The 22,606-nt window shown below is 38.3% G+C and overlaps 1 protein-coding gene across 3 annotated transcripts in view; it reads right to left on the bottom strand.

Moving 5' to 3' along the window:
- The window catches only part of LOC143887618 (NADH dehydrogenase ubiquinone complex I, assembly factor-like protein (DUF185)), a 54,804-nt gene extending 33,937 nt beyond the window's left edge, over positions 1-20,867 (bottom strand). The window contains exons 1-5 of one of the 3 annotated variants that reach the window (XM_077391724.1): positions 20,409-20,867; positions 20,246-20,307; positions 14,459-14,602; positions 13,996-14,106; positions 13,532-13,736 (exon numbers count right to left, since the gene is read on the bottom strand). In XM_077391724.1, the coding sequence (XP_077247839.1) occupies positions 13,532-13,736; positions 13,996-14,106; positions 14,459-14,569 (427 nt within the window). In that variant the 5' untranslated portion in view covers positions 14,570-14,602; positions 20,246-20,307; positions 20,409-20,867. Of the gene's footprint in view, positions 1-13,531; positions 13,737-13,995; positions 14,119-14,458; positions 14,603-20,245; positions 20,308-20,408 lie in introns of those variants that run through there. The other 2 variants (XM_077391723.1, XM_077391725.1) reach the window with 2 other exon arrangements.
- Positions 20,868-22,606: the final 1,739 nt, after the last annotated feature.

The raw sequence follows: 22,606 nt of genomic DNA, 5'->3' as shown, positions 1-22,606 counted from the left end.
TTCATATCATACATTAGATTAAACGATCTTAAAAAATCGACGGTAATAGTGTTTTTTCGTCACTTTTAGTATAACCTATTTTTGGGACATCAAATCTTGTCCGCTCGACATGATTTTGGTCCCGGTAGATGGGTATTTTGAATACCTATCCCACAGACTCAAGATTTAGTGATTCGGACGTGATTTGAGTAAGTTATGACCCTTTTTCTGTTAGGGTTAGGTATAATTGCGATTTTTGTCTTATTAGGCAACTTTTAGGTTGTTTTATTTAAAAAAGATAAAATCTAAAAGTAACCTAATATTAACTTAAATGCTAATAATATATTAGAATAAGCTAGGAAACCCAATATTTATATTTCCACCCCTCTTAAGTTAGTATTAGATTATAATTAGGAATCTAATAATTAGAAACCTTCTTGATATAAATTCTAGGCTAAGTTTATAAATAAACTCATCTAGGGTTATTATTAATCACCTAAATATTGAAGGAAAGAGAGAGAGATCGCACGATCCCATCTTTTCCCCCCTTGCTGCTACGAGAAAACAGAGAGGGGAAAGAAAGGGAAGAAAAGAGGAGAAGAAGAAAAGATTTCAGTTTCCTCCGTTGGGATTCATTCGTCTTCGAGTAAGTGCCCAAAGAATCTAACTTTTGCCTTTATAATTTATTTATTTTTAAATTTGGGCTTTTAACAAGATTTCTTAATTTCTTTACGTTCTTTAAAATCAAGAAACTTAATTTAGAATTTATTTTTAAGATTTTTAAGCCCTAAAATATCAGTCTTGTAATTTTTCTTTCGAATTCGATTTTGGATTTCAAGAAAGTTCCTAACTTTCAAGTTTTCGCAGTTGTAATAAAAATCTTCTATAATGTTAGTATTCTTATTTTTTTTTATTTTTTTTTTTTTTAAAAAAAAAAAATATATATATATATATATATATGAGCAAAGTGTTCCTGCGCAGCTGCTCAGTTAGCTTAACTGAGCAGCTGCCCCAAAAAACTCATGTGGCCCCATATTTTTTGGGTGATTCAAAGCATTCATTTGATGGGCCCTTCCATGGATTGGGTGTGTACCAAAAATCAGCTCCATTGGATCACCAATGGGTGTCCATTTGTGGGGCCAAAAATGGACAGATACTGTTTCTCCACAAATCTGTCCATTTTTTGCCCCACAAATGGACACCCTAAGGTGATCCAATGGAGCTGATTTTTGGTGGACACCCTACCCATGAAAGGGCCCATCAAATGAATGCTTTGGATCCCACCCAAAATGTGGCCACATGAGTTTTTGGGGCAGCTGCTCAGTTAAGCTAACTGAGCAGCTGCGCAGGAACACTGCCCTCATATATATATATATATATATATATATATATATACTCTATATAGCACAAGAGAAAAGGAGAGAATTATTTGAATTTCTCCAAAAATTCTAATAGAATTACACATCACTTTTTTGACTTTTTTTAACAAAGGCACCCATTCAACCCACATATTTTCAATCCTACCCCCTCCTTTATGCTTTTTAACAAAGGCACCCATTAAAGCCACATAATTTCAATCCTACCCCCCTCATTGATGCTTTTGTAATAAAAAAGTGGACAAAGTCAACATAGTGACGTTTTTTCTTTGCAAAATTACGGATTGGGTACATATGTTACATACTACTACGGATTTTTGCGAACATATTACAAAATACTACGGATTCAGGACGCCTTTCAAAATATTGACGAATTCCGGGCCACCTTAAGAGGAACAACATATTATGGAAACCTCTATAGATTGGAGGGCTAGGATCAGCCAATGGAAATGATTTTACGGGCACAACCTATTTCTGTTGTGTTCCATCACATGGACGGTTTGGATCAACCTATGATGTGTCCATGCAGTTCTTTGTCGACCCATGCATCGCACGAAGGTTTTTTACTAATATATATATATATATATATATATATATATATATATGAGGAAAGTGTCTCTAGTCTCTCCCCTAGATAAGCTTATCTACTCCTCCCTTTAAAAAAACACAATGGGCCCACGCTGTTTGGATGATCCAAAGCATTCATTTGATAGGTCCTAACATAGATAGGGTGTGTCCAAAAAATCAGCACCAAAGGGTCATCCTAGAACTTCGTTTTGTGGTGCCTTGTGGTACCCAGAATGGACACATATAAACGTCCACGTTTATATGCGTCCATTTTGGACACGGTGTGCCCAACAAAATGAAGTTCTAGGATGACCCTTTGGTGCTGATTTTTTGGGCACACCCTATCTATGTTAGGACCTATCAAATGAATGCTTTGGATCATGCAAACAGCGTGGGCCCACTGTGTTTTTTTAAAGGGAGGAGTAGATAAGCTTATCTAGGGGAGAGACTAGAGACACTTTCCTCTATATATATATATATATATATATATATATATATATATATAGAGAGAGAGAGAGAGAAAAGTGTAGCTACACATACGTGTAGCTAACTTAGCTACACCAACGGCTTAAAATACAGTGGGCCCCACATTGTTTGGGTCATGCAAACCATTCATTTGATGGGCCCTCACATAGATAGGGTGTGCCCAAAAAATCAGCTCCATAGGATCATCCCAACCCTACAATTTGTGGAGGCAAAAATGGACGTGTAAAAACCTTCACAAATCTGTCCATTTTTGCCTCCACAGTTTGAAGGGTTGGGATCATCCAATGGAGCTGATTTTTAGGGCACACCCTATCTATGTGAGGGCCTATCAAATGAATGGTTTGGATCACCCAAACAATGTGGGCCCACTGTATTTTAAGCCGTCGGAGTAGCTAAGTTAGCTACACGTATGTGTAGCTTCACTTAACTCATATATATATATATATATATATATATATATATATATATATATATATATATATATATATATATAACATTCTCTTCATGGCGTACTAGGGTTTTGAATAAATCTTGAGTTTAAAGAAGCTATCTTGAACCATTTCAAAAAAAGAAGCTATCTTGAATAGATTAAATTATTAACATAATTTTTATAACGAAAATTTCTTGAATTTTGGTTCAAAATCAGCCACGAAAGAATTCTGGAAATTCCAGAAATAACTGAATTTGAATCAATTCCATTTTTTATAACGGCACTAATTATCTTCATCTTATCTAGAAATAATTGAATATATGACAAAAACCTTTTTCATGGTAACAAAAATAAGTGTATCCTTACTGGAAATTTGATAAGTGATTTCTTGATAAAATTCATTTTTGATAATGGCACCAAAAGGTGTTGTCTTATTTGAAAATAATCAAATCTGTTACAAAAACCTTTTTATAATAGTATAAGAAAGGTTTATACTTGTTGGAAATCTAAAAATTACTGAATTAGGGTCAAAATTCATTTTTGATAACCGCACTAAATTAATTCATCTTTTCTGAAAATTTAAGGAGATAACTGATTTGGGATAGAAAATCCTTTTAATAATATTATAAACTAGTTTTGTCTTTTCCGAAACTTAAGAAGATGATCGATCAATTTTTTATAATGACACAAACTGTGTGTCTTTTCTGAAATTTTAGAGGAAACAACTGAAATCAGTACTAATTATGTTTGGATAAATTACGTAAAGATAGTATTTAATTTCAAAAAGGAATAGATTGTATGTATATATGGGTATTAGCATAGGGTCACATATTCGAATGAGGACTAATTAGTTGAGGAAAGTTGTGTATAGTCGGAAAAAAGAACTACATTGGATGATTTACATAACACCCTCGATATGCGATCCTTTCAGGGAACCGATACTCTCAGAGACTTTCACTTCTTGCATATTCCAAAGTAAAATAAGGCAAGTGATGGTAGACTCGAATAATAATGATGGTATAAATAGCTTGCGTGATTATAACCCTCTTCCTTATGATGTTGTAGTCTTTACTTATGGTTTTGTTAGTGATGGTAAATGTAAATTGATTCTTATTGCTTATGTAAAAAGGAAGATAAAGTATATTGCAGGTTAATAGAATAATGTTATTGTACATGAATTAACTTTGTTTTGAAGATGAAAGTTTCCCCTCATAACAAAGAGGGAAGAGGTATGTAACAATGCATTCATGAATGTGTGCCATAAATTAGGAAATTAATAGAAGTGAGAGGGAAGACTGAGGAGACCCCTTAGACCTAACCTTGGGCTGCGAGCCAAAAGCTAACCAGGCCGAGAGCGTACGACACCTGGTTAGCGATGCATATTCAGGTGGGCCCGTACAGGATGATCCAAAGGAAATCCTAGAAGGAATTACACTTCATTAGGAAGTGGAGAATCCTTAATGGTTAGTGATTGACGGGCAGGCTAGAAGCCACCGCTAGACTAGAAAGCCAACGCTAGGCCAAACGCCACCGTAAAATGAGAAAGAAAATGGGATATTGCCAAATGATCACTGGGATAAATGACTGCATTTGTGATGATAATTCATGCATTTTACTTTACATATTTGGAAAATGAATTGTGATTTAGTTCTTAAGGTATCTTAAATTTGTATGAAATGCTATAAGATAGATTGTTATAATAGCCTGTTATTCAAAGTTACTCTTATTGTTCAAGCCTTCCAAATGACCTTGCATTATCCTCGCTTTTCCACCTACAGGATCAGTAGGTGAGGAAGAAGCAGGAGCGTTCGCCAATGAAGACATCTAAACAAATCACGGGAATTGGGAAATATGTGGAGTCCTATGGATAGACCTATGGGTCCAATCCAATTCGTTTATTTAAGTTTTATTTAGGAGACCATAGTTGGTTTGAGATTTTAGGAGTATTAGTTTTAAAATTCAAGTTTGAATAATGGATTTTATTATTTGTCTTGTTTATGGCTTTGATTAATAAATAATGAGAATGGAGATTTTTTTTTAGGTTTTAAATGTGTTTTAATTTTTATTGCTTCAGCAATGTATATGTTAGTAGTAAAAAAAATTCATTATGTTTTCACTTGTCTTTTCCGTAGCGACATAATGCTAGAATTGGGTCGTTACAGCCTCTTATACCTTCTTTTTTCGGAGTGAGAGTGATGGAAGTTGAGTTAACTTCCCTACTAATCTCCCCTCTCATGGAATTCGTGCAAAAATGCCATTACATCCTCCTTGATGATTCCCCAGTACTTTTGGTAAAACGCTATGGGAAAGTCATCGGGTCCAGGCGCTTTATCTTTGGCCAGCAAGAAGATCGGATTTTCCGCCTCCTCCACCGAGAACGTCCTTTCCAGATCTTCCTGCTGCACACGGCTGATAGCTTTAAATTCGTGCCCCCCAAGTTTGGGACGCCACTCACATTCCTGCGTATAGTCTTGAATGGAATCTGATAAATCATATCTTTGATTCTACCCTTATCTTCAATCAATGTTTCACCCTCCTTGATGCAGTTGATTGTGTTGATTCTTCTCCTGATATTCGCCATGCAATGGAAGTATTTAGAGTTGTGATCTCCCTCCTTTAGCCATAAAGCACAAGATTTTTGTCTCCAAGCAATCTCCTCCCTCCTGAGGATTACTTCATCTTCCTCCTGCAGAGATAATCGTTCCATCTTCTCTGTTGTGTCCAGCTGAACGTGCTCTTCTTTGCGTGCAAGATTGTTCAAAGAAACAATAATCTCCTCTTTCCTGATTTTGGTTGCTGCTTCCTCTATTTTCTGCCATTCATTCACGCTTTTCTTTAGAGGTTTCATCTTTTTGAACAAAATGAAGCCTTTCCATCCTTCTTTGTGTTCCTCATTCCACCATGTGTTTATCAAGTCTTCAAATTTCAGGTTTTCGCACATGGCCAAATTGAATTTGAAGGGCCGAGGCCCACCGGAGAAATCCAATACTTCCAACACCACTGGATTGTGATCCGATATGGGCTTACGCAAAGCTCTAACATATTAGAGGGAAATTGTCATCCCATTCATTAGATGAGAACACGATCGAGACGACTCATTAGAAGTTGCTATTGGTTATTTGACCAAGAGTATTTTGCACCCCCCCCCCCCCCTCCCCACCCCACCAGTGGTAAATCAATTAGCTGGTAGTCCAGAATAAAATTGCAAAGCTTTCTCATGTTAAAGTATATGCCCTGAAAAGCCAGTAGAACGACATTTATTAATTAATAAAGGTTTATTTCATGACATGAATGGGTAATTATATTAATGAATGTGTGTGATGTGCTTGATTATTAACACGTGTTCGTCCTTAGGTAGAATTGTAGAAATGCCATGCTCAAAGGATTCACAGATCCAAGGGAGCAAGGAGATATGGCATCTCGGTTCTATGCAAGCCTTAATAGTTCCTAGTTGGGAAAGAGACTGGACATCTCTTTCTGTATACAACTAGCACCAGTCTTGCCTACATGCATGTGTCGTGAGGTGACTTATCTCGGTCATCTAGGTAGTGGACCCTAAGCAAGAAGTGGGTGCGATGATTGGATCGCGCAACCGAACCAGATCAAATAAAGAACAACTTATGGACAAGAAAGTATAAAGTTGTTCTTCCAGACAGGACCCTTCACATGTCCTTAGACCCGAGGGATCTAATTGGTATGTCGGACCGTTCTAAGGTCTTAGTCTATTTTATAGTGATTCTATTTTAGAGTCACATTCGGATAGAGCTATATCCTAGAGCAAACCCTTGAAACCAATAGTGATACTCAACAAGGGATTCTTCGCCCTAAAATTTAGGGATTGACATCTACAATTTTGTCAAAGCGGTAGGCCTATTAAATAGCCTGGCCAGGCGGATTTGATAAAATGTTTATCGAAAAGTTTTATGAAACATTGAATTGTTTTCAAAGGATTTTACAAATGCATCTGGGGGCCGAACACCGCTTGACCAAAATGGTATACCAAGAGTGGGCCAAGGGGGTAAATGGTGTCCAACTCCCATATGTCTCAACTCAGTAGATGTAGTTAAAAGAAAAGACTTGCACATACATGATGTGATTAGGGTTATGATGATCTGACGGTCATCTTCAAGGTTACGTCTCGATGGAGGCCACTGACCTAATGCAAGTGTAGAGAGCGAGATCGCAGTGGGGCCCACCATAGGGTTCTGCAGGATCAACCGTCGGATCCCTGCGACGATCCCACTCATAACTCGAATGACCTGGTAACATCCAAACGGATCAGGGTTCCGCATTTTATGTAATTGCACGGACGGATATGATCCGTTAGATTAATGTAGATATTAAATAAATATATATATATGTTGATATATCATAGTTGTCAACCCGTGACTCGATTTCTTAATTTTATGACTCGTGACTCGTAAGAGTTTTTGAAAAGAGTAGAAATATAGTTGAAAAAAATATTATTATATCTCAAAAGATGAAACATGTAAAAAAAATATAACCCAATTGCACATAGATAAAGCACTAAGCCAAAAATATCCATCCATAATATATATTAAGCACGTAACTTTCCAAATGTTATTCACCTTTTCCAGAGAAAGTTTTTCCTGACAAGTATTTTCCCCTACATCATGTTTTGATCTTTTGATGGGGTGGGGTGGAGCCCATATTCTATACCCAAGAATAGCATGGGTAGGGTCCACTATTTTTCCCTTGATCCGATGAGCCCATCAACTCTATCCAAACCCATGCATACACCGTAGGACCAACTTCTTCTTTTTTAATGGCTTGGACTAATTATTTTACACCTCATGCTATGATGGGGTGGGGTCCAATAAGTCATCAGATGACTCGTAAGAGTTTTCGACAGAGGCGACTAGCATGGGCGACTCGACTCAACTCGAGAGTTGACTCGTACGACTCGTAAGAGTTTGACAACTACGGATATATATATAGATATATATATATATATATATATATATATATATATATATATATATATATATATAGATATGTCTTTGTTAAGTAAGTAACAAAAGACAGAAAGAGAACTTTTCAAAGACAAATTGGAGCCGAAATAACTCCCATTGGATGTGAGTTATTAATTAATTAATTTGTTAATTAATTATTTAATTATTATACATTATTATGTATTATTAATTTGATTAATAATAAGCATAATAATGTGTAATCCAAATGAGTATAGTTATTCCCAAATCGATTTTGAAAAAGTTGTAGAATTGGAATGAAATTGGGAATTGGGATAGGACTACACATTTGGATAAGGTTTGTGTGGCCCACAACACTCCTAAATCAGTTGGAGAGCTGGGGAAAAGAGTCTCAATTGCTCAAGTACTTTGAGTTGCACTCAAACTCCTTGTTAGATAAGAATTGCTAAATTGTAGGATCTACAAAGCAAGCAATTTGTTTCCAACACCAACTCTTATGAGATAAGGCCACAAGGGCTAGAGGGAGGCATCCACACACGTTCTCCCATGTATCTTAAGCGCCCCCACCCAGCCTTGGAGGTTTGAGAGAGTCCCATTCACTCGAGGAGTCTCAATTCAAGTTGGTTTCTCAATTAGATTGGAATTGGGAGAGAGAAACAAAGATTTATCAAACCAAAACTTTACTTTATATAAAGGAGAGGGGAGAACGAAATTTGGTGTGTGGAATACTCAAGAATTCGTTCTCCCTTGCTTCCCCCTTTGGAAAAATCGTTTTCCATCTCTCTCTATCTCTCTTCCAATTGAAATAGTTTCAAAGAGAAGCCTTCCAATCAATATCTCTATTTTCTACAACAAAGGTACTGATTAGATCAGACCTGAAATAGGTGAATAAGAGTTATTTACATCCACAATAGTCCAAGCAAAGAAAAAGAATCCATCGGTTCAACTTGCGGGGTCCGCGGTGTTTAGAACGATCGCAACCGTTCGAGGAGTAGATCAAGCAGTGTGATTCCTTGATTTCTTCTTCAAAAAGATATTTATTTATGTTTGATTAACATAATTAACTAATCTATACTCTAGGATCTTGGGCAAAAGCAAGATCGAAAAGAAAAATTTTAAGTTCTATGCGATTTTTGTTCCACTGCGCATAGCGATCTTGCCAAAAGGGGATAACCTTCCTTCAAATCCAAGGTCCCTACCATAGTTCCCTGATCTCCCTTAGTTCCACCCACATACCACTTCTCTCCCTTGCTCTAGCTAGCCCATAAACAGTTGTCACTTGTCAGCTTCCACTTCTCCGTCCAATTTGTGGATAAGAGTAGCAGCGAGATCGAGAACTGTTTAATACTGACCTCCTCCACAACAAAGAAATTCTCCTTCCAGATGATTATTATTCCACCTATCGATCCTACCTCTTCTTTTGCCACCAATCCACTGTTATTTCTACCCCACAATTTGTTAATTGCAACTTCCGTGACGCCCATAATCTTTGATTCGATAATTGCAAGAAGATCCACCTTTCCATCATGAACAAGATTCATCACCGCAAGGGTTTTCCTATCCGAATCCAGCCCCCTTACATTCTAGAAACAAATTTTCATAAGGTTCAGTTTCAACCCCAGTACCCTGATCCATGGCTTACATTAAGCCGCGGACCTTTCGAGCTCCCTTGTGGGTCTTACTTTTTTGGCCTTGTTGGAATCATCCCTATTGTCTATACTTTGCCGTATGCTCCACGTTTTCGCTTCATTTTCTTCATAAGCCACTCCCAAATCTTTTCTGATTTCGCCATCACCTCTCTCTCTCTCTCTCTCTCTCTCTCTCTCTCTCTCTCTCTCCTGTGGCATTGAAATCTCGGATGATTTTCCGCCTGATTTGTTACATCCTCGGTCCGTTCATCAGAAGGTCCCGCTTTCTCCATGGCCACTTTACCTTGTATCTCGGTCTCAAGCAAATCCGGAATCACCTCATTCCCCTCCTGTATCAATAAGCATGGGTTGGTCATCGATTCTGCATCATCATTGTACTTCATGACATTTTCATCGCCTTCGTCACGCCGAGGTGCAGTGGAATGTCTTAGCATTTCTAGGGAGTGCTTCTAAGGTTCTCTTGCCGCCTGCTGCGATTGGTTCTTACCACCCCACCCACCCCCCCACCCACCTCCCCCACCCACCCCCCCGCTGCGCCCACCGCCCCCTAGGCATCTTCATTTGGCTCATGTTACCCTGTATTAACCCTGCCTTCTCTGTGTTAGATTTTCGCCAATTGAGGTCAAGGAACTCCTGTATGATCACCTCCCTTGAGGGTGATTGTGTCTCCGTCCTCCAAGACCTGATGTTTGATTTTCTGGCGAAACTTAGAATATCTCCCCACAGATCATCCAGCAGGTGTGTGTATTTTCTCCAAATTGAAGAGAAGGTATAGTCTTTTCCACTTTGTTTTTTCCGCCAACCGCCACCTGTAAACCTTATCTTTCTTTTCACCAGGTGATAAGGTCTAAATGGACTTCTACCAGTACCCCCCTTACCTACCTTAGCCGGTTCGTGTGAGATGCCCATTCTTCTATAAACGTGTCTCTCATGTAGTGAGTTCTTCGTAGATGGTTGCCATCTATCCTGCTGGTTGGAATTGTGGAGGTCATGCGTTCTTCCCCTTTTTGAATGAGACCATCTGTCCTCCTCAATCACTTCATGGCTTGCAGCTTGCATCCATCGGATATGGCGAGATGATCCCTCACGATCATATGGCCTCCCTTTTTTCGGTGAATTGCACTTTTCTTTATGATTATCGGTAGAAAAGACTTGTGCCCCACCACGCGTCGATTGTGACTTAATACGATAGCCCCTCGAAAGTCGAAACGCACCAGCTGGCAGTTCTATCTGCAACTGTTTCGGCAGTTGTACATGAGATCAGGGGATAAGTATGCATCTTCGACTTTGCCACTCTCTCATTCAAATTTTTGAAATTTGAACCAACAGACCGATTTGGATCGTCAAGGACCTCTGGATTGACAGGTACATGTGTCCGTCCTTTCTCCTGATTGGTGCATCTCTTCGAAGTTTCCGCCCTTTCTGCCTTTTTTTTCAAATTCAAACGAACGGTGCGATGCAGGCCATCCTCCACCTCATCTTGATCAATCACAATATTTTAACTTTTCTTTCTTTTTCTTTTGACCAATCATCGTCGTACGATCTCATCAAACGGTCCAATTGCGATTTGCCCCCAATCGACGATGATTTAGTTGTCTTCTTCGATGGTTTCTGGTATCTGTTAGGGAAACCAGAAACGTTGGATCGTAGAAGCGCGGCATAGGTCTCGTTCACTAGATTCACCGGCTCCTTTTCCCCAGTTTCTTCTCTTCTTCTAAAGCTTCCGATGTCTTCTTCAAAGAGCTCTGAAGGATTGTGACTTTTTAATGGCATCGTTTCCAGCTTTGTATCTTCCCCAAACACATCAGCGATACCTATGGAGTACCATCTATTCTCCACCCATAATCGAACATATGAACGCAGTAAATTCCACTGCGAGGTGAAGACCTTTGCACACGCATATTCCATGCAGTTATCATGAGCCCCTTCCATTTTGACATCAATTGCAAATCCGAGCAAGCTTCCCAGGGCTTCAACCATTGAAGAGGCCCAAGCATGCAGTCGGATACCATAAAATCTGATCCAAATGGCTTTGGCGCCCGTCTTATGGGCCGGGTACCATGGGCTAAGTGACAGTAAGAAGTTCCCTAAAGCCTGTGCTCCCTTTTTGAAGATTTCAATTGCCTGGACTTCATTTTCAAAGCAGAAGAGTATTTCCTTTTGGTTCAGGGAGAGAGGTTTCGGAAGCTGATGAAGATCCCAAAACCATTTGGCCCACTCCCATACTTCATCCACTTCCCATTTTCATTCTTAACTCTCCCTATTAAACACGTTTTCAGGAGTGCACATCTCTCGTCCACCTCCTTGCTCGTAACCATCACCGCCGGGATATCGCCCTCCTCTCTGTTTAACTCTCTGACATCAATGTCTCCATTTTCTGGCCAGATCTGTTTGTTCTCCACCCTTGCGTTCTTTGATTCCTTTTGGCATGATGGGTTCTCTGTTCATTTGCTACCACAAATTCGGCATTGACCTCTTCTCTTGAAATCGTGATATCCACAGTCTCTACAAATCCAATCTCCTGGGAGGATTTGCAGATTTATTTTTTTGTTTTTCTCTTTTTTTGTCCGATTTCTATCAGAAGCCTTACCAAGTAGATGTCTTCTCCATTCGTTCCTTGCTTTCTCCATCACCCCAATGCTTTTGTTCGTCTGGAATCTAAGATTTCTCTTGGGTCACATAGGTCCTGGTAACATCTCATTTGCATCTTAAGTGGTGCTAGTGAAAAACAAAGATGGAACCATGAAAATGTACATCGGTTACAGGTCCTTAAACAAAAAGAAAAAAATAGGTACCCTATCCCTAGGTTCAACGAGCTGATAGATGTGTTGCATGGGGCTATGTATTTCTATAAGATCGATTTGAGGTCTGGCTATCACCATATCAGAGTAAGGGATGACGACATGCACAAGACAGCCTTCAGATGTCACTTTGAGCACTAAATTTTCATGGTTATACCTTTCGTTTTGAACGCACCAGCCACTTTCCCATCCGCCATGAATCATATGTTCATAGATTGCTTGAGAGACTTTGTATCAGTCTTCTTCGATAACATCCTTATCACAGTAGTTCATGGATAGAACATTTGAAGTATATAGACTCTGTTCATTTTAGAGCAGTAGTATTTTTTACACAAAACCAGTCAATTGGGATGGCAGAAAGTTTACACCCCCGGACACATAATTAGCAAGGAAGGAGTATTGACCAACAAAAGATAGTTGTCTTCCAAAATTGGCCCCCGCTCGCCCCCTTGACTCAACTAAGAGGCTTCTTGGGTCTTTGCAGCTATCATAGAAGATTCACTAGAGAATATACACCTTGGCTCTACCTCTAACTGAACTGACAAAAAAGGGCCTCTTTGCATGAAGTGACGAAGTGACGAAACCCAAAGAGCCTATGAAAGGCTGCAAAAGTTGATGACCACTTGTCCTCTACTTGACAATCCTGATTTCTCAATGCCATTTACTAGAAGGAAAGCCTATCGCATTAGAAAAAAGAAAGCTCACACAACCAGAACGAACCCTAAGTGGTTATGACAAGGAAATGCCTCCTATGTTGCAGAACCGTGGGGAGGACTGATCAAAACAAGCCTCAAATACTTCTTGGGCCATAGAGAGTTGAAAAATAGACAGCAGAAATGGGTCACTAAATTACAAGCCTACGACTTCAACATCAAGTCTGTGAAGGGCAAAAGAAGACTCGTGCTAATGCTTTGTCGACAAACCCTATATTTCACTTTATTTACACCATTTATGGAGTCGTGATGTTGATTACAGTATGTATAGAAAATGGTTTTAAACTTCGGCCGACACGTGTCTTTATTCATCTAAGTTAAATAATATGACTACCAAGCAGCAATTATTATATCAAACAAATGACAAAGCATTTCAATTTTAACATATAAGTTAAAATGTAAATATCAGCAATAAGGTTGAAAGACATTTACAACAAATGTTATTTTAGAAAGGCTAAGAACAAGAGATGAGAAACTTGAACATAGTAATCCAGATGAAATTAAATGTCGGCCTATAGAAAGAAAATTGATTATTTCAAAAAAAAAAAAAAAAACTTAAGTTCGAGAAGACTCCATACTTCCAGATGGAACTTGCTCTAGGGTGGCATGCCAAGAAACAGTAGCTCCTGTCAACATGCTAATAGTCCCTTCATCATTGTTGTTGCCGGTATTATGTTCATCTGCACACCTCAAGGTACTGTACTGTAGCTTCTGTAATGTGGGACTACACTCAACCATGTGTATATGCAATGACTTTTTGAACTTTTCAAACTTTGATGTCCCCTACAAGAAAGAAATAATAGCGGTGTTCTATTAAGGTTCTTTAATCTAGGGGTTGGGCCTGTAGCTCAATTGGTTGAGGCTTTGTATCTCAACCTTGAGATCCCAGGTTCAAACCCAGCTTCCCTTCCGAAAAAAAAAGGTTCTTATTCTTAACAAACTGAGTATTCTAATAAGCAAATTTTAAGAATACAAGCACAAAGTCTGCAAGACAAGAAAAATAGAGAAAATAAATATCTAGATGAAAAATGCTGAACCTTACACGAAGAAGATCAGCCATAAGGGTTCCCCGTCCCGGACCTAGTTCCACTAGGTTCACTTTCTCTGGTTGTCCCATCTGTTCCCAGAGGCACATGGTCCAAACGCCAACCATCTAAAGTGATATCTGCAGGTTAGGTTGACTTGTTCTTTGGTAATAGATAAGTTAAAACTTAAAACTAGCAGCAACAAGGGTATTAAGTAAAGAACACAAATTAACATTTTTAACAAAACTCGGAGCTAATAAAAATAATCATCTGAAGAAGAAATCAATTCATAATCCCTAAAGTTTGGAAAGATATTCTTAAATTTTCCAAAGAGAGTTTGCTCAAAGTGACGTATACAACAATTTCCAGAAAAACCATGGGTTTCTCAGCAAACACTAATACTAAAAAGGTATCTACAAAACCATTTCTCACAACACTCAATATTCAGATTACAACCAAGACTCTATCCCGTTAACATACCTCTCCAAACATCTGGCTTACTTCAGGAGAGGTAATGAAATCACCCCCAGCCCCAAATACGTCTCGGTTAATGTAAAATCCAGCCTTAGGATTTGTTAAAACTTCCTCCATATACTCAGCAACTGAGATTGGTCCCCCTCGGAACTGACAAACCAGCATTACAAAAATATTAAAATGATCATACAAAAGGGTATGTAGAGAACATAAGACGCCAAAGATCAGTCTATGTTTTTCCAATGTTTCCTGAAATACAAGCATCAAACTTCTAGAAACTAATTAGTAAGAAAACGAAGAAAGGAGAACCAATTTCTGATTACAATGCTAAGCAGTTACTAATTCATATCAACCCTACAAAAGCAATATAAGCCCTTTCCAAGAAAACAAAATCCAAAGGGAAAGAACATGTATACTATGCTCTTAGATGATTAACAAGCAAGATCACAGTGCAGGTTTCTAAGCGAAAGCTACCACATTGATATACATGAAAATTTGAAATGATTCAAGGATTGGTTTCTACGCAAAAGCTACTACATTTTTTTAATGGTAACAAAATTTCATTGAATTATCAAGAAATATACAAAGAGGGACAAGATGTCCCATTTTTACATGTTGTCATGATAATTGTCAAAAATAATCCAGAGAACACTAGACCACACCAGAATCGTAATAGATCAAATCAGTTTCGCTTTCGCGATCCACACCTGCCTTAGCCAGTTCATCAGCCATAGAATTTGCGGATCTACGCATGTGTACAAATGTCGGGCGGATGACTCCCGCTAAATCGCGAATTTCGTCAATTTTGCCAGCTAATCGCCAAGGACCATATAGCATTTATCTTTGACCCAGGTGATGGTGTTTGACGAGTCGCCTTCAACGATTAGAGGGCCCAAGTTGCTCTTCCCAAACCATCGAAGCCCAAAAAAGGAGTGACGACACCTCACCTTCGTTTGCATCGCATACTCAAGCAGACCGGAAGATCACATAACAACATTTCCGCTATGATCCCTAATTAGTCCCCCAACCCCTGCTTTCCCCGGATTCCCTACAGAACTACCATCAAAGTTGAGTTTGAGCCACCCCTCTGGCGGGGGTGACCAGCGAGGAGTTATTCTAGTTATCTCCTTTTTTCTGAAATTACTGCCAACCAATTGTTTAGGATTGCCCTGGTGGAATAGGGAATCCCCCCTTTTGCGTGGGCCCATGCTATGAGGGATAACTTAATGTCCAGTGCAGTGTGAAGCCATGTCCTATCCTTTCCATTGAAGATACGATTGTTATGTTCTGACCATAACTGCCGGGTGATTGCGAAGGGAATAGTCTGCCATAACGGGAGTCCCAAACAACCTTGGAAAGAACCCCGCCAACTAAGAATAACCTTCACAATGCTATTCGGAAGCACCCAAGACACTCCAAAAAGTTTGAAGATACCCATCCAAATCTGGAATGCAAACAGACAGAAGGAATAAATGATCCAATGTTTCCATAGCGTTTCAGCACAAGACGCATCAACTCGCGAGTCTGAATCCACGTTGTTGGAGCCGTTCACAAGTGTTAATCCCGCGATGAACCAGGGTCCAAGTAAAAGCTTTTATACGTAGTGAAGCAGGCGACCTCCACACTATTGCTTGACGAGAGGCCCCTCGTTGTCGGTATCCATCATCAATTTGTCGAAATAAGGATTTCACCGAAAATCCTCCTTTCGCGTCGAGAGTCCAAATCCACCTATCTTCCTCGAAAGGGGATAAATAGCAGGACGATAGCAGGTTCATGAGCTGTCCAAAATTCCTAATTTCCGAGTGCTTCAGATTCCTCCTTAAGCGGATATCCCATAAATCACAGCCGCGGTCACCTCCCTAAATTAAATATTCCGTAATCCTAGCATCAGGATTCGATGCTAGGCGAAATAGATCCGGGAACTGCACTGCTAAGATGGATTCTCCGATTCAAAGCTACCGCATTGATATACATGGAAACTCTTACAAACAGGGAAAATTATGATTGTTAGATGACTACAGAGCATTCACTGAGGTGGCTATGGAACTTCCAAGATTTTAGATAAACTCATGCTCTGGGCATCAAATGAGTAAAAGTTTAACCAGCACTGGAACTTACAAGATTTTAGATAAACCCATGCTCTAGGCATCAAATGACTGAGTGAGGGGCTTAGGTTACAAGGCTCAAATCTCCACCTCATTCGAGTCTTCCCTACTGATCATCTCTGAGCAAGAATGTAAGATAGTCCCATTATTGTCATGAAACATCCTCTCAAATTATGAGAAAATTTTCTACCACCTAATTATCATCAAACCCTCTTTTCTAAGCTTCACAATTTATGTCATGGAGACCGTTGAGTGAATAAATACACTAAGAAATTCTACCATCTCATCACATTGACTGATTTTCTGAAAGCGATGAGCAACTGGTGTCTCGCTAGATTGGTGTAATACGGCTTGTTATACAAGATTTGTTGGCATTACAACAGTTGAAGATTGTAATTGAGACATGCTATAGTTATAGAAAAATAGCAGAAAAGAAGGAACATTAAAGATCCAACAAGGTCCTTTGATAAAGGAGGAACTTTTACCTGCAACACTACAACCACCCACTCAAACTGAATAACTAGCAGTTCCAATTTTGGAGTTCATCAGTAACAAAACTTTGAACACTTAGGGGCCGTTTGGATACGCGAATTTTAGAATCCAGGTTTTTAGTTTGAAAACAGTGTAAAAGAGGGTATGAATCAAGCTGCTGGATGCTGTCCTGGCAGCATTTCTTGAATTTTAAGCAAGAAAATCAGGTTTTAAAAATCTCTCCTACATCCTATGATTTCTAAAACCTGGAAATATGGGAGGATCTGCTGCTCTCTTGCTGAGGAAAAGAAGGGAGAGAAGTCAAAAATGAGTCAAAAACGACGGCTGGTCCTCTTCTTCTCTTGTCTCTAACCCTCTTTACACTGTTTTCAAACAAAAAACCTGGATTCTAAAATCTGCGTATCCAAACGGCCCCCTTAGTGGTTGCATGCCTAACCCATTCTTCTAAGCATGGGTTGCATGCCTAACCCATTCTTCTAAGCATTTCAAGTGTTTTAAGTTTAGTGAATCCGGTCACAAATCATATGAATGCCCACAATGAAATTTTGTGAAACTAGTGGGAGAAGAAGACAATAGTGATTCTGGTGACTACAATGACGAAATATTAGTCTATGATGAACCCTTGCACCTGATAAAGCCACTGATGCATTGAGTTGCAAGGGTTGTCTTCTTCACTCTATGTCAGTCAAATTCATAAGATTCGAGCAACAGAAGCATGATTCTGATTATGGTTTTAAATTTCCACCGAAACCGACACGAAATTACCGAAATGTTTACGTTTCCATCCCCACCGAAACCAAAACCGAAATGACCAAAATACATAAACCAAAATCGTAAGTTTAATAGTCGTACATTATGTTAGTATGTATTATATAATTTTATATATATATATATATGAAGTGAATGCAAAATGTGGTGCATGCATTATTTATAAATATGTAGATAAATTACATGTGAATTTGGCATGTACTAAATTGTTTAACATGCACGACAGTGCTTGTCATTAGGTGTTTGATGTATTTAAACCATTATGGAAAGTTGTCTTGCTTTTATAATGATTTCTAAGTGAGTATTTGTGCTTATTCTAGCCTTTCCTGAACTTTCATCTTTAAATTCTATCATTTGCATATGTTTTCATACATTTCCTTCATTTTACAGGATTTTCACCGAAATTTCAACCGAAACCGAAACGTTTATGTTTCCATGGAGACCGAAACTGAAATTTAAAACCTTGATTCTAATGAGGACCATGACTTTAGAAATATATATGCAGAATAAACAATGAGATAGCAAGAAGAAAACCCTACCTACTCTGCATAGTTACAAATATTTGTCTTAGAAATTTCTTGGGAAGGGTGTATCTCAAGATATTTTAAATTATTTTGTTATTTTCAGGTTATAATGGAAAAATGAAAAAATAAAAATATAAAATTTAAGATCAAAATTAGGACAACGACTAATATTGTGAATTTAACGCAATATTTTCATGATATTTTAGCAGTAAAAAAATAAGAATATCACAATGATTTTTCAAAATCTCAGAAAAAATTTAGCATTTCATCCTTTTGCAAAAAACTTGTAAAATTTGGCAATAATTTTTAAAATCAAAGATAAGCTACTAGATTGTGGTTATCTTTTGAAGGTTACTATCTTGTGCTTGCCTAATACCTCATTAAGAAAGGAGGTAATATGGGGATTACATGTCTAAGGATCTTCGGGACATTTTGGCAAAGATCATATCATTGTGATGGTTGAAGATCGTTATTATTGGTCATCACTAAAAAGAGGTGTTGCGAAGACAATCCAAAATGCCAAACATATCAAGTAGCAAAGGGAAGAAAGCAAAATACAGAACTATACATACCATTGTCAATACCTCACGAGTCGTGGAATGATCACAGTATGAACTTGCGAGGACATGATTTGATATACGTTGTGTTTGATCGTTTCTCGAAGATGACACATTTACTGGATTGTACTAAAACCTCAAATGCAGCTCATATGCCAAACTTTCTTTAGAGAGAAAATAGGTCTTTAAACCATTCCAAAAAAAAGGTCTTTAAAAATTCAAAAGATTTGTTTCGAATTGTGATGTCAAATTCATGAGCTAGTCTTGGAAGACATTGTGAAAGAGAAAGGTACTGAGTTGCAATTCTAAAATGTATTAAATCCACAAACAGACGGACAGACTGAAGTGCTAAATCGTAGTCTGGGCAGAAATTTAGATACATATTTAGCAAAAATATCATGATATATGGGTGTGTGTGTGTGTGTGTGTGTGTGTCTGTATAGTAACTATCGCAGCTTGAATTCAGTCAAAAACAAAAATACAACATAGTTAGGATTTCACATAAGATACATAAAGCCTATGATCAGGCTAAAATGCCTGGCTAAAGGAGAGCCAATGGACCCACAAAACTAGAAAGGAAGATATAAAGTGAAGTCAAGTTTATGTTTTTTTCTGAATGATATAATAAACCCTAAGGGGCCGTTTGGATACTCAGATTTTAGAATCCGGGATTTCTTCAAAATTGTAGCTAAGAGACAAGAGAAGAAGCAGACCAGCCGTCGTTTTTGAATTCTCTCCCTTCTTTCCATGAGCAAGAGAGTAGCAGATCCTCCCATATTTTCAGGTTTTAGAAATCTCAGGATGCAGGAGAGATTTTTAAAACCTGAATTTCTCACTTAAAATCCAAGAAACGCTGTAAGGACAGCATACAACAGCTTGATCATGAACCCTCTTTTACACTGTTTTCAAACTAAAAGCCCGGATTCTAAAATCCGCGTATCCAAACGGCTCCTATAAGTTATTCTGTTAGACACTTTTAACGGACTGAGTGAATATCTATAAGTTGTTAGACACTTTTAAGGTACTGATTGAACATAAACCCTATGAGTTTTCAGACACTTTTTACAGGACTGATTGAATTGATTCCAAAAAGAACAATGCATACAAATGCAAGTGATATAAGGGTCTATATCGTAGTTGAGTTTGAACTAAGCCATGAGAGTGGACTATGATCATCAGAAAACAACCCATCAAGAAATCAGTAAATCAATTCCACCCACACTACTCTCTTAAGATACTCGTCAAGTGTATCGATAGATTAGATACTAGGAATCTCAACCCCAAGTATAACCTAGAAATGAAAGTAAGAGAGATATATTAAGAGGAGTTTGAAGAGGAATTTCTAACCTTGATGATGCCTTTCAAATGCCTAATGAGCTCAGAATCCGTGGAAGGATTATGGGAATGTTCTGCAAATCATAAATCAGAAAAGACAATAAGAGTATCAATGACAATAATCATAACTTTAACATAAAAAAAACATGGGAATTAGATTGGAATAGAGGAGTACCGGGAGGATTGAATAAGCCGGAGCGATCCACGGAGATTGTGGCGGTCGAGGAATTTCTGTTTCATTGAGATTGTTGTTGTCGTCGTGTTGGTGAGGAGGATGAAGAGAAGGGTCTAGGGTTTGTGAGGAAGAGGAGAATCTGAGAGAGGGATTGAGAATAAGTTGTAGGGGTTTGCATATGTTGAGACGAGGTTGTGCGAGTGAGAGTATCCTTCTCAGCATCATATTCGTTTCTTCACTTCAGCGGGAGATGGACTTCACTGTTTTGTTTCGTTTCCGCAGAGAGGCTTCTCTGAGTTTTAGGCCCTGTCTGGATTGGAAGGAAACATTTTTGAGGGGATTGCAAGAAAACATATTTGAGGAAAATATTTTCTTCGAATTTTTTTTCTAAACTCGACCCGAAAATAGCATGGGTCGGGTTTAGAAATCATGGGTGTTGGGTAGGGTCGGGTTTTATTTTAAAAACCCAGCTCAATCTTGGGTATGGTTTGGTATAAAGAAAAAAAAATCTGAAACCCGACCCAACTTATGTAGGTGTAAGTACTATGACATTTTTAATTACCTCTTGAATAGGAAATCTATGATCAAACCACAAATTTGGCATTTTCTGTGGACCAAAGCCGAGGCAGCAAAGAAGGAACCTACCATTATAAAAATAAGTGATTTTCCTCTCGCACCTCCTGTGTTACAATATAAGAGAGTTAACAGATGGCCTCATTTTAAAAGAGCATCACACGAGATAGAAGGAGGAAATTCGGTATTTGCGGCTAGGGGAAAAGAACAGACCCCTCCCTACTCAGGAGAGGAGGTGACAAGCAATAAGATGAAGAGGTCAAAGTTGGAACTGGAAGCTGATGAATCGGTGGGGGACAATTCAGACCTTCTCTTGTTGCCTTTTTGCACTCAAAATAATTCACGCAAAGTGATAACAGCTTTCATGGTAACAGTTACATAAATGGTCTTGTCATTATGATTGTGTTTCATATGATTAGATTCCTTTCTAAATGGTTAATGGATAGCAAGCTTTGTTTTGATAAATTGTTGAAAATATGGTGGCAATACTAACCATGTAGGAGAAAGTAAAACAAAAACCCTCACAGCAGAGAGGGAAAAATGTATGTAAAAAAATCATGCATTCATATATAGGATATTCGAATGCCTATGGGAGACGCCCTTGGAGCCAGCCTTGGGAGAGATGTCAAAAGCCATCCCAATTGAGAGCGTACGACCTCGGGCTGGTGATACATTCAAGTGGACCTAGTAGACAGGTTGACCAAGGAAATCCTACCTAGACTGCACCCAAATATGGGTGGTGGCCTTGATGGTCAAGATCAACGGCCGGCACATAAATGCCATGAAATGAGAAATAAAGGAAAAAGAAACTGAATGAAAGGGGGGTTTGAAATGTCGTATGGTGTTCGGGTAGTCTCATGCATTTTTCTTTCGTATGCATTAATCTTTGCACTATTTCTATTTATATTTCTACTTTCAGTTCTATTTCTACATTTATTTTAATGAATAGTTGTTTTGCTTTTAATAACACTTTAATCATAAAAAATGATTTATAATGCAAATCTCATTTAGTGGCTCTTATTATGCGAGCCACTAAGGGATCTTATTTAGCTTGTTGTTGACTCTGTTACTACCCACAGGTCCTCTAGGTGATGGCGATGGAGCTTCTATCGCACAGAAATACACATAATAAATGTCAAGGGATTTAGGAAGTTAGCCTAGAGTGTCGAGCGATTATTAGACCTGGCGTTTTAGTTTGAGTTGCAGTTACAACTTTATTTTAACTCATGGGCATTTTTAGTAGTTGGTTTTTAATAATGTAATAGACTATTAATTTCATGAGGGAATAAAAATTGCTCATTTTATTTTACTTTATTTTGTAGATTTTCCTTCATGGGATAAAATTGGTTACTTTGTTGTTTCCCTTTTTGGGGTAACGATTCAGATTTTGGGATTAAAAAAAATTATGTTAAAAAGTTTGTCCCAAATCCGATCATAACATAAATCCAATAAATGAAACTATTTCTGATACTAATTACTTATGAAAATAATAAATATGGACCACAAAAAAAGTGTTTAAGAATCATACATGTCTTGAATTGCCAAGAAGCTATATCACTTACTATCTGTTGAGCATCTTTAACACCCTCAGCTGCAAAAGAAAGCTGCAAAAGAAACCTGACTAG

Source organism: Tasmannia lanceolata, unplaced genomic scaffold (genome assembly GCF_043159265.1).
Source record: "Tasmannia lanceolata isolate RefF3 unplaced genomic scaffold, GAP_Taslan_0.1 ptg000012l, whole genome shotgun sequence".
Classification (NCBI taxonomy): domain Eukaryota; kingdom Viridiplantae; phylum Streptophyta; class Magnoliopsida; order Canellales; family Winteraceae; genus Tasmannia; species Tasmannia lanceolata.
This window is presented reverse-complemented; position numbering and strand designations above follow the sequence as displayed.